The sequence below is a fragment of the Etheostoma spectabile genome, chromosome 13, assembly GCF_008692095.1.
Source record: "Etheostoma spectabile isolate EspeVRDwgs_2016 chromosome 13, UIUC_Espe_1.0, whole genome shotgun sequence".
NCBI classification, from domain to species: domain Eukaryota; kingdom Metazoa; phylum Chordata; class Actinopteri; order Perciformes; family Percidae; genus Etheostoma; species Etheostoma spectabile.
Genome location: NC_045745.1, coordinates 28,156,117 through 28,168,793, shown reverse-complemented (window position 1 = coordinate 28,168,793; position 12,677 = coordinate 28,156,117). Strand labels below are relative to the sequence as shown.

Below are 12,677 nucleotides of genomic sequence, written 5' to 3'. Positions count from 1 at the left end.
CTCTGCTGCTGAGGATAAGTTCATCTGAGTCACCAGCCTCAGAAATCGTAAATTAACAGCAGATGAATACCACACAGAGTTCTAGCAGCAGACACACCTCTCGAACAACTGTTAAGAGGAGACTGCGCGAATCAGGCCTTCATGGTCCAATAGCAGCTAGGAAACCACTGCTAAGGAGAGACAACAAGCAGAAGAGATTTGTTTGGGCCAAGAAACACAAGGAACGGACATTAGACCAGTGGAAATCTGTGCTTTGATCTGATGAGTCCAAGTTTGAGATCTTTGGTTCCAACCGCCATGTCTTTGTGCAACGCAGAAAAGGTGACCGGATGGATTCTACATGCCTGGTTCCCACCCTGAAGCATGGAGGAGGAGGTGTGATTGTGTGGAAGTGCTTTGCTGGTGACAATGTTGGGGATTTATTCCAAATTGAAGGCATACTGAACCAGCATGGCTACCACAGCATCCTGAAGCGACATGCAACACCCCATCTGGTTTGCGTTTAGTTGGACCATCATTTATTTTTCAACAGGACAATGACCCCAAACACACCTCCAGGCTGTGTAAGGGCTATTTGACCAAGAAGGAGAGTGATGGAGTTTTGCGCCTCCACAGTCACCGAACCTGAACCCAATCGAGATGGTTTAGGGAGAGCTGGACCGCAGAGTGAAGGCAAAAGGGCCAACAAGTGCTAAGCATCTCTGGGAACTCCTTCAAGACTGTTGGAAAACCATTTAAGGTGACTACCTCTTGAAGCTCATCAAGAGAATGCCAAGAGTGTGCAAAGCCGTAATAAGAGCAAAGGGTAGCTACTTTGAAGAAACTAGAATATAAGATGTGTTTTCAGTTATTTCACACTTTTTTGTTTGTGCATAATTCCATATGTGTTCATTCATAGTTGTGATGCCTTCAGTGATAATCTACAATGTAAATAGTTATGAAAATAAGGAAACGCATTGAATGAGGACGTGGTTTCAAACTTTTAGCCTGTACATATACTGTACATGCCCTCTCTGGACAAAATGTTTACATTCCTTGGTCATATGCAATGCAATACAGTATTTACTTTATACAGTTACTTTTAATAGTTAGCATTTAGGAATATTATATTTCCTGTAAGCTCTACAGAATTAGTCTACAGTGTCTATAGGAGAAAACTTTGACATTCAGATTTGACTACAATTTATCAGGAAAGTACATAGCGTAAGTAGAACTGAGGACACAAAAGCCTGAAAGATGTTTCCGAGGTCAGTTTGAGGTGTAATTTACACACGATGAAGAAAGAGTTATCAAGGTTGGCTGCAGTGATTCATTCCTGGCCTAAAGGACTTCCTCTTATTGGGTAATTTAGTCCAGACTTATGGTTGAAGGTGATAATAGCTTGAGGACAACAGATAAAGACTGAGACATATACCATAATTAGAGGGTTAATTATGTTTATATTACCTTTGATGGTGCTCACATTCTCACTGACTCTCACACAGGCCCACTTGCTCACCCACCCACTCTTCTCAAATGTCTTGTTTTGTCTTTTTCCCACTTCCTAGCTGCTTGCTCCCTCACACCCTGTTTCTCAATATGTTGCCCACAGCTGCTTCTGTCTGAAAATTGTCCAGCTAATTAACTGCTGGGTCTGTGATTGTAATAAGAATCCTGACAGCAGATGAACAATACATCTGCTACTCTTACATTTTTCTAATAACACTGGGTCCTCTTCTGGCCTCATTGTAACTCTCCAACCATCCAGGGACAGCACAACTTCTAAACAAGCCTGTACCCTCACACAAACTTTGACTTTGGTTTACAAATGAGAATTTGTAGTCACATTTTCCATCCTCAGTAAGGTTTATATCATTGAATAGTTGAATTTTACCTTTAAGAGATACTTTTCCAATGTTATTTCAACTCTGTGTCATGGCTGTGTGGGCAGTGTGTGCAGATGATTGCAAGTGATTGGCTTCGGGGGAGCTCTGATGCTCCAAGCTCCGTGAGCTACAGCCACAGAGGGAAGCAAAACATCGTTCATCTGCACACACTGCCCACACTGCCATGACACAAAGCTGTATTAAAATCAGCAAAATATCTCTTTCATTGAACAAAAAGGTTACCCTGACTAACTAATCATACATTTTTAGTACTGGTTTAACACCGATGTATTTATACTGTATGTAGCATCACCCATTAAAATGGGATATGAGGGTGTTTCCTACATATTCTTAAATCTTATTTTAGTGGCTGACATAAAGGAGAAACCTGGCTACAAAGTTCGAAAGATCAGGAAGGCTAGTACAGTTGTCACTGCATGATGATGGTCAGAGGGGATACTCAGCTTTAATGCACAGCAGGAAAGATTAGAGAGAGCCTGCTGAACTGAGTGCACACTACACAGACCAGTGGTTAAAAATCGGCAAACTGACACCAAATCTACAGTACACACAATAATATGCATACAAACAATTGTGCACATATTTAGAACACAAAACTGCAATGTTCATTTACATCACTGCCCATATTTATCCTTTAAAAAAAAAAATTGCATCCAGCCATATTAACATATGGACCTTTCTGCTATGATAAAGATGCACGGAATATAAATGGATGCCGACGTCATTTCAAGGCACCTAATAAAAATGCCTGAGACATTTTGGTTGAACAAAAAATGAAAAAAATGAAGCAGTAAAGAACCAGGGGGAGTGCTATTTATTTAGGAGGTTCTAATTTCTTTGGGGTTAAACTCTTTAAGAACCAGCAACCCATTTGGCACCAGATAGTAATACCTAACCCCAATGAATGAATAATAGGGATCAGTAAAAAAAAGAAAAAACTTTCCTGGCTCCTGTGTACTTTAAAGTGTTAAAATCTAATATAATTAAACAGGTTATTGATCCGGGAAGTGTAACTTGCTTTAGTTGATTCTGTAAAATATGTCCTGGAAAAACAACAAGAGCAGCATCATCAAGGTTAGAGGCTAATGTAATTCTGACAGTGGACCATTGATTGAGGGTGGTGCTTTTTGTCAAACTGCACACAAAGCAAATGTCAATCTGTTGACAATCTACCATCAACATTATGAGCTATAAATACATGCTGCCACAAAGCAAGCTAGGGTAACATAATACACACCAGACTTAAAAAATGGTGTTCCCAAAATATAATACTTAATCCTAACTATTTTATGCTCATATTTAATGTGGATTCTTATGATTTTATTTTTCAGGGTATTAAGTAAAATTAGAATTTGCTTGACAAAATGAGAACACTTTAGTAGTCTGGATTCCCAGGAGTTTTAAAGCCTGCCTTTCCAGATTTGTTTTTGTGTGTGTGTGTGTGTGTGTGTGTGTGTGTGTGTGTGTGTGTGTGTGTGTGTGTGTGTGTGTGTGTGTGTGTGTGTGTGTGTGTGTGTGTGTGTGTGTGTGTGTGTGTGTGTGTGTGTGTGTGTGTGTGTTATATCTAGTTCTCTTCTCATCTCTTTTTAATCTCTTTCCTCTCTGTCAAAGGCTATCCTAATATTGTGGCAACGTATGGCCGTGGATACACTGGATTCGCACCAAGCTACAGCTACCAGTTCCCTGGTGAGTTAAAGGCTTTCTTAAAATATCAACGTTGCTGATGTTTTCTGTCATGCACTCCCCAGCACGGTCAGAACATGCACACACTTGCACTTACATACACAAACGCTCATCAATATACATGTCAGTCACCAAATAGTCTGCAGGGTTACAAGTATGTTACGTGTCTGGATTTCTGAAGTACCCTTTGAAAGCTGATGGATAGTGAAGTAAATTGCTTAGTCCTTTTTATCCCATACTTGAACACTACCATGACCAAATGTCTAAAATGGGTGAAGTTCTTCGTCTTCGTCGTGGCCCAATGTATGCAAATTCATCTGTGGAGAAGCAGAGAAATAAGCAGCGCTTTGTGTAGGCAGATTTTAAAACTTGGTTCTTATAATGGAAAATGAATAAAGTATTTTTCTGCATTAAAAGTGTTGACTCAGAGCAGCGGCCACATTAATGGGAGTTCAAATGGAAGGCGTGCAGTCTGAAGGTGAGCAGCTGTACCTGTCTGCTGCAGGAGGCCCTGTGGCTCTTTGGTGCCTTACTTAGACAGGCATCCCGTCAATTTCATGCTTTATTTAAGGACTTTACACATAACTTTGTTTGCTGTGCCAGACATCATTCCTTCCACTGATAAGACGGAATGGGAAATATCTGGCAGCAGCTCAGATCTCTGTAATATCTTTTCTGAAATAGATTTGGGAATGGTAAGACAGGAGGTCCAGCTGTGACCACCTGCAGATCAGACACATGCTAGATTTATACCTGACCATAACATTATTTGACAGAAAAAATGGAATAGCACCTACTCATCAATGTCGGAAAATATGTGTAGCATACAAATGTTGGAATGAAGCAATTTTTGTCTGTTTATTTTTTTTTCTCAAATGGGATATTTTAGCAGTATATTGACTCAAAAGCTAATTGATATGAATGTAAATCCGAAGGCTGTCAATGTACATGACTATTTTCTGTGTAGCATACATCTAAGATGACAATTTATATCAGTATTTATCCAGCCTTTAAGTTCTGTAAAAGCATCCAACTAATGTTTGATCTTGGATATAACAAAAAGAGAGAGAAGAGATTGAAAATGAAAGGGGAAATCAGTGTTTATTCCATATAAGAAATTCTATTTAAACATGGGTTTTTAAAATATTTACTGTTTAGGACAAATTATCACCTTCCCCGAGGCAGAATGTATGATCCTGTCCATGTTAAACTCAATTTAAAGAGTTTGATAAAGCTGTATGATTAAAACCGACTCCTCTGGGCTCGCTCAACTCTTGACAGGGTAATTGGAATTTTTAATGTATGAATCAAACTCCTTGTCCAAATTAAATAACCTCAGGCCAAATATTGACTGGTATCCTTCCTTACTAAGATGTGTAAAGCTTCCTCATCGTAGGATCAAAGCTTTTTTTTTCTCACTGTACACAACCCCGCTGAAACACTTGTATAAATAAATGGAGCTGAGGCCAGGCAGTCTGGATCCAAGAGGCGTAAATTGTGGGCAGCATTTCAAGGCTTTTTTACACCCAGTAAACCTCAGGGGTCCACTGTTAACAGGAAAAAAGTGGTTAGGCAATTGTCAAGATAAAACAGTGATAAAACATTGATCAGTGATGAAACACTGAATTAAGTAAGAAAACTCAATAAGACATACACAGAAAAGGAGAAACCAAAGCTGACATCCCTGCAGCAAGTGTAGAGAACAGAACCTACTGTAAAATACACACAGGTTAAAGTGCAGCCAGTTAGCATCAAAGCAGACTCCAGCTCAACGGCTGTTAAACAGTATCTGACAACTAAGCACTCTGGTCTTTGTGACACTTCCAATTATTTCCAACATTGATCACAAAGTGCTTTTGATATCGATCACGTACGGCATGTTTCCATGTGTCTGTATTCGTATGCCGTGAGTTGCTTACAAAATGAATCATAGCACAGACATCATTACTATTTAATGCACTAAGATATTACGGATGGAAATCAGATCTTCCTCAGTCTGTCAAAAACGTGTTCTTTCAAGTGAGCATTTATCAGAGCATTTCCCCAAAATGCAAACTCACACAGGAGCCCGACTGATTTTTAAGGCCGATACCGATACAGATATTTGGTTATTTAAAAATCCGATATTCCAATACATCGGCCAATATATATTTACAAAAATAAAGAAATCCAGAAACGCGTAACAAAACAGATTTCCCTAACATTAGTTTTTTGTACTTATTTATGAGTTCTCACTAAATAATATGATAATTTGTTTTATTGTCACAACAGAACAGAGGAACATTGAAATATATTAAAGTTCTGATAAATAAAATGTATAAACATACAAACTTAAGATATAAAACACATTAACAAAAAAGAAATCAGTGTTGCCAACAGGGACGCTGTAGAGCGCCCTCTGGTGGACAAACTATGCAACACCCACAGTCACAACATGGTTTACTGTCCGTTTTTATTTTATTTTTTAAATATTAATTTATCAGAATCATTTTTTTTTTTATCAGCCATTATAAATGACGATACTGGGAAATGCCTGATATTGGCCGATAATATCGGCCCGCCGATATATCGGTCGGGCTCTTGTTTTTATTTGTGTTTCAACTAGTAGTTATTGTAAAAATTATTTTCGGCAACTACCTAAAACCACACGGAGCAAACACTGTCAACAAAGTGTATTGACATATATTACCTGAGTAATATTGAATAGTAAACCTTTTTATACACTTACAGTTATATGATGCCACTTCCACAACCATGGAGGCAACATGATAGCCACATCTGCTGACAGCAGAAAGCAGTAATGCAGTTGCTGGTGCAATAAGAAGGCTGCTGCTGTTAACAATGCAGATTTTGAATCATCAAAATGCAAAATAGACTTTGCAAATGTTTTCGGGGTAGAAAATACTACTCACCCTAACACAATTCAGTTTGATAGGGAACACTGAATGGAAACAAAAGGGTGTTTGGTTGCAAAGAAGACCCCTCAGGGGGCCTTTAATTGCAGAACTAAAATGCAAGCAGTGCATTGTTGAAAATTTGAATATTTGAAAATTAGCTGCAGGTTTAATATCATAAGGTCCTGAAAGTAGGGCTGGGCAATATAGATCGATTTCATATTGATATTGTGATATGTTACTAGATATGTCTTAGAATTTGGATATCGTAATATAATAATATGACACAAGTGTTGTCTTTTCCTGGTTTTAAAAGCTGCATTACAGTAAAGTGATGTTGTTTTCTGAACCTACCAGACTTTTCCAGCTGTTCTATTACTTGCCTTTTTATGGTTGCATTTATAGGACTGAAATTGCATCTGTGCATAGAACTAATCTTTGCACATATTTTAGACAGATGTTTTGCTCTATCAGGATGCATTCAAACTGATAACAGAGCATTGAAGTGTATGTTAAATGTCTTCTCTGTTCTTTGCTCAGTTCCAAGCTGTACTTTATATGCAAGTCTGTAATCGCACACTGTTTACCTTGTGGCTGCATCGTTTCAGCATTATGTTTGAACTGAAGTTGGAATTGAATTTCAAAGATAATGTTACATACTGCAAGTGCAGTGACAATCAAGAAGGCAACAATGTTTTCCACTAACCCAGAATGACAGATGGTAAGCAGGTGTAACAAATGATTAGCAACATCACAAGAACTTTTTTTTTCTTTCTATTTATCAAAGCTTTTGTAATGCTGGATACATTAACTTGACTGTTTACTATGTTTAAGTAACCCATTTACCTCAGCTTTATGTCGATCAGTTTATTGGTAGGGTCCATCTCTTCCGAGAGACTTGTAACACAATGATACACAATGACTTGTGACAGTCATTGTCTTTCTAAACCCATTTGTGATGAACAATGTCAGAACATTTTCTCAGCATGCGCAGTTGCACATTCAGGACTTTGATGGCAAGCAGTGGTATTGTCAGTGTCAAATGAAAGCAGGGGGGACTGTAATGTATGCATGCAAATGTGATATGTGATATGTTTGTGTTGTCACGTTGCTGTTTTCTCTGTGGATGTCATTATTCCCACTGTTTAAGATGAAGACCCCCTAGACTTGTGCAGAGGCTGCCCCTGTTTACCTTCAAATAATACCAGCCCCTCAGACTGGTGATGTTGCACTTGATGATTTGGAAAGAAAATAATATTAATATTTTTGACACTTTTACTCAAGTTGTAGCTGAATTTCCATATTCATTTCCAGTCCTTGAAGTAACCTCTCTATAAATTGGGCATCATCTTTGCTTTTACCAAAAATCCTTTGCAGACACACCCAGGGAAATGTTTCTAAAATAAATGCCAAGTGTGGTGTTACTCAAGCTGATTGACACATTTGCATAATTGAGGTTAACTTACTGAAAAGAGGAACACAATAGTAACCAACATGCCAAACCCATCCGGCACTAACAGGCTACTTAAACGGTAGACTCACCAAATTTACAATCAAAACATATTTTCTCTATTATCCTTACCCTTTTTTCCACCAAAATAAGCATGTACAGTATATGCAGATATGTTAAACCAACAAATAGACAATAAACTCATTTCCTGTTGCCAGTAGATGAGTATGCCTTTCTGTTTGTTTTTTTCTTGGTGTTTTACATTCAATGTCAGAAATGTGCCCAAAAACAGGGTTAGTGAACAGTAAACTCTTGAAAGCAGCATGGAAGTCAGCGAAAAATTTTACAGAGGTTAAATCTTTTTATGCCTCTGTGCCTGCAACCATCCATCCGATTCTCGTGAACACGATATCTCAGGGACCCCCAAAGTGAATTTCTTCTAATTCAGCACAAATGTCTACATGGACAGACATGGGGGCCAATTTAGTTTTTTTTTGCTCCTGCCGTTGCAAGTGTCTGCTAGTTTAAGACCGACGCAGTTGTCAATATCCTGTCCAGCGCCCACGTTGTTGAAATCACCTGCGCCCATCTGTGCGTCCATGGGCATGCAGATAGCAATACACCAAGAATGCATACCTCACAGGGAGGTGTGTATTCTTGGAGTATTGCTATCTAGCAATTGCATCTTTGATCAACAAAAACCTGGTCTAAAGTCAATAACACAGCCTTTCTTTGTTATTTTAACAGTGCATTAGTAAAATGTGAACACACCTAATGCTTCTTACACACACAGGGATGTGCAGCATCACAAAAACATGCCAAACCATTAAAAATAAAAATATTACAATATAAAATAGAATGATGAAGTTTTACTGACATAGTGCTTTATGATCTGCTCGTGTGCTTTCACTTCCCACACAAGCTCACTTTCACCATCATAATAGTAATTTGCCAAGGTCCAAACGCCCCTGACTTTTAAAGGGAATGGGAGATAACATTCGGATTGATTTATTGCATTTATTGCAAATTTTGTTTTCACCTTGGTTTTGTATTTATTTTATATAACTGTTACTTTTGTTGTGGGGATGGGGTGTGGACATGTTGTGTATATATGCTCTGGTTGTGTTTGCTCACATTGTTTGCTCTGCTTTTCATTCTTTTGTTTTCCTCTGTTGTTGAGCTTGTATATTATGTAAAAGAAAAAACCCAATACATATACGTTTGGAAAAAATCCCAATGATTAATTAAGACACTAACTACAACCCTTTTGACACTTTTTCCGCCGTTATACTTCGTACATGCCCCTAAACACACCTGCGCCAGGCGCAACACTTATCGTTAAGTAGATCATAGATCGTTGAAATGGGGCCCATGGATGTAAACTGTAACTTGACGGAGGCATACAGCCACAAGGCAGTAATTCTGGTTTATATCTATTACTTATTCAGTCTCTTTTTCATACTCTGTGCTGACTACTTTGCAACAATGTTCGAGCACTGTACAGAATTGTGCTGGAAAAGGGGTGAAAATGAGCGTGTCCACCCGGATGTCGTGTTTCCATCATTGCCGATCAGAGCTGGAACAGATAAATACCCGTTACTACTACTGAGTCATTTTTTTCCCGGGAATGAATGCCAATTGTAACCTTTCCCACTTAAGACAAAAGTCAGATGTTAGGTTTTTTTTAATCCAGTAAGAAAGGGGCTATAGTGTACATTTTCTGCTACCAAGCCATGCAGATGCTTTTGGTTTCATTTTCCTAGGATAAAAGATATCATGATTGTGCTGCCAAGATAATGCAATAGAGGTTATGTTAGAAAGTCTTTTTGTTTGCAGTTTGAGAGTGCCAACCCTGCTGCCACAATTACTGTCATAAACTGGACGCCGTAATAACTATGCTGTTAAATTGAGATGACAATATTGGCAGGTATCCTGTAAACGCTGTCAGATAGCTTTAGAGTGATACAGGATGGTGACAGAGGATGGTACATATCTGTGAATGTAGGTATCAGTATTACGTAGGCTGAGCTAAGGTAGGTAGTTAACATGTAGCATCAGTTCATTTTCTGCTATTGGGGCACAGTTGCCCATAAACATGTAGCTGATTATTGTGCGTCTCAGGGAGTGCTTGCTCATAATATGAATTTAAACCAATTTGAAGTGACAGAGTTGCATTATTCTATCAAAAATATAACCACACATACCCACTATGACATTCAAACCATGAATGAAATAACTGCTTTTGAGAAATGGCTGCATTAGTAGTGCAAAGAAAACTTAAAAGCAGCATAAATATACAATATTTTGTACACTGCTCTGCTCATCCTGAATGGCAGCAGTGGCAAAATCAAAGTATGCAACATCAGCATCACAGAACTTGACTTGAATTATCAGACTTCAGAGCTAACATTTATCAGGCTACAAAGAGCACGCTAAAATTGAAAGTATTTTTGAATCAAAACAAGGTACAAAAGGACTTCACTTTGATTTTTATCAGACGTAACAAAAGTGATTTTCAGAAAGCTTCAAACGACAAAAATTAAATGGAATTAAGATCTCACATTGTGGTGGTAGTAGTAGTGAGAAATGTATCTGTCCTTGTTTTGAGCTGACATCTGCTTTACTGCATCTGGTAAATGTCTCTTATACTTCAAGTGGAGAAAAACCGTGTCTGACCACAGTATTTAACGCTTTCATTCTTTTCAAGTTCTCCTTGAATTCATGGCATGTCTGTTTTCTAATGAAATACATTATAATTACCTGAGGAGATCAAACCTACAGTAGGATAGTCATATAATTGTTATATTTTTTCTTATTCTTTAATGTGTTTTAGTACATAAATACATAATAGTATTTAAATAATTAAGTACCAGTAATTAGATAAGATGCTATTCATCTTATGTTCTTGCTTCAACCCAAATGAGTATTGCTTAGAGTATTGCTAGAAACAGAGAAAACGGGATCTGACAAAGCATAGAGAACATTACTGTACATTATTCTCGTTTTACATTATTCTGTGCCACAGTCTCATTAGCATTACCTAGCTGATAAATGTGCTATTGTATTATTCAACTTGCAACCCCCAGGGGAACATCCCAAGATGTGTTGCAGTTAAAGCATGAGGTGTCTAGTTTGGAGGACCTCACGTGATTAAGGCTTTGAAAGCCACATTTAAAGAAGTATATTACTTAATCACAGCAGTACATTGAACTGTCGTCTGTTTAAAGATTATCCAAGACTAAGAGTGTATGCAGTGAAAGGCCCTTGTGTTTACTGTGCATACTAATATGCAAGTGGCTAGAAAGAAAATGGCAATGAGTGCAAGTTAAGCTCATGCACTGTACACACATTTATGCACACATTTATGTACGTTGTAGTTTCTGCCAGTGGTGGAAGCAATTATAGACTAGAGGTTTAAGAGTGGTGGTATACGCCATTGTGTGTATGATGTATTCATGAATAGGAAGCTTTTCTGCATGAGGAAAAATGTAATTAGTAAAAGAGAATGTAGTGTGAATATGTGCATTATGCATGTGAATATGCTGTAGAAGTGAACATCAAAAGCAGGGAAACACCCCAGATACATTAATATTGTACTTTCTATTGTTAACCAGTCTTGTATCAGTTTCTTTCATTACACACACATGAATGCACACAGCAGTTGAATGCACACATGCACGACACACACAAAAGCTGTATTTATACAAAGACTGAGATGTGTATGAAGGGAGGAGGCAGAGGTGGAGGGACTTAACCAGGAGGTTCTCTCCGTCTCCCATCTTCCTGTGCGGCTTGCTGCCTCCACAGCCGTGCCCTCAGAGCCTCCCCTGGCATAAATGACCATTATGGCTCCATTAGGGCTGCTAGTAGGAGGTCATTATGCTACACTGGGATGAAGGGATGAAGATGTCAGTGGGGTCCCTTCTGGGAAAAGACACAGACTGAGTGAAAGAAAGACATAACACTCAGTCATCCCGCTATTCCAGATGTCATGACAGACAAACAGCAATTTTGGTCCAGTGAGTCAGCCTCTTAAATAGTAAAAGAATGGAGAGAATGGATAATAAGAAGGGGAGAGGGCAGTGGTAAGTGTAGCAAGGGTGCAATGACCACAGAAGGGTTACCAGTTACCTTAACACTTTCAAAAAAATGATGTGCAGTATATATTAATACAGTAATGCATATTATTTTGCATCTTGTATTTCTTTCTCCCAACACATTCTATTTAACCAGTGTTTGGGTAGGTTTGTTGGTTTTTCCATCTGTCTTTCCATTCTTGTTGCCATATCCTTTACATGTCACATGCTTCATCTGTGTCAGATCTAGTTCCTCGTCAGATATGAAGTGTGGGATAGCGCTGCAGTAGCCCCCGTCCCGCCACAAACCAACCATTCCTTAGACACGACAGCACACTCCGTCATATCTTAGTGACAAAAAATGCCATTTTTAAAGAGTAGATTACTTTTTCTGTCTGAATGTGAACAGGACTCAGCCTAGCAGGTGGTTCTGGATTCCACAGAGTATTAAAACCTGCAGTGTGGCCTGGTTTGCTGCAAATTGTCCCATAAGCAGAAGATGAGGGGTTCGGCTGCCATAACCACTCACATGTCGGCCCTTGTCGAATTGTCCTGATTCAAGTTACTTGACCCATAATTGCTTAAGGGATCGTGCATCTGGCTGAATTGCATATTGTACATTGATGTGTGAAGCAAAGGCAAGCAAACAAGTTTTTGAAAAACTGAATAAAACCCATAAATAGGGTCT

At 38.6% G+C, this 12,677-nt stretch overlaps 1 protein-coding gene and 1 long non-coding RNA gene across 20 annotated transcripts in view; one reads left to right on the top strand and one right to left on the bottom strand.

Moving 5' to 3' along the window:
- LOC116700941 (uncharacterized) overlaps positions 1–6,844 on the bottom strand; it is a 19,430-nt gene extending 12,586 nt beyond the window's left edge. Inside the window, exon 1 of the long non-coding RNA XR_004334770.1 lies at positions 6,789–6,844. This is a non-coding gene — a long non-coding RNA (uncharacterized LOC116700941). The remainder of the gene's footprint in view (positions 1–6,788) is intronic.
- LOC116700939 (RNA-binding protein Musashi homolog 2) overlaps positions 1–12,677 on the top strand; it is a 253,670-nt gene that overhangs the window by 199,546 nt on the left and 41,447 nt on the right. For all 19 annotated transcript variants that reach the window (XR_004334769.1, XR_004334767.1, XR_004334768.1 and 16 more), the window contains exon 10: positions 3,498–3,572. Coding sequence is in view for 16 of the 19 variants with exons in the window: in XM_032534429.1 (XP_032390320.1) it covers positions 3,498–3,572 (75 nt within the window). In the remaining 3 variants the exon portion in view is untranslated. The remainder of the gene's footprint in view (positions 1–3,497; positions 3,573–12,677) is intronic.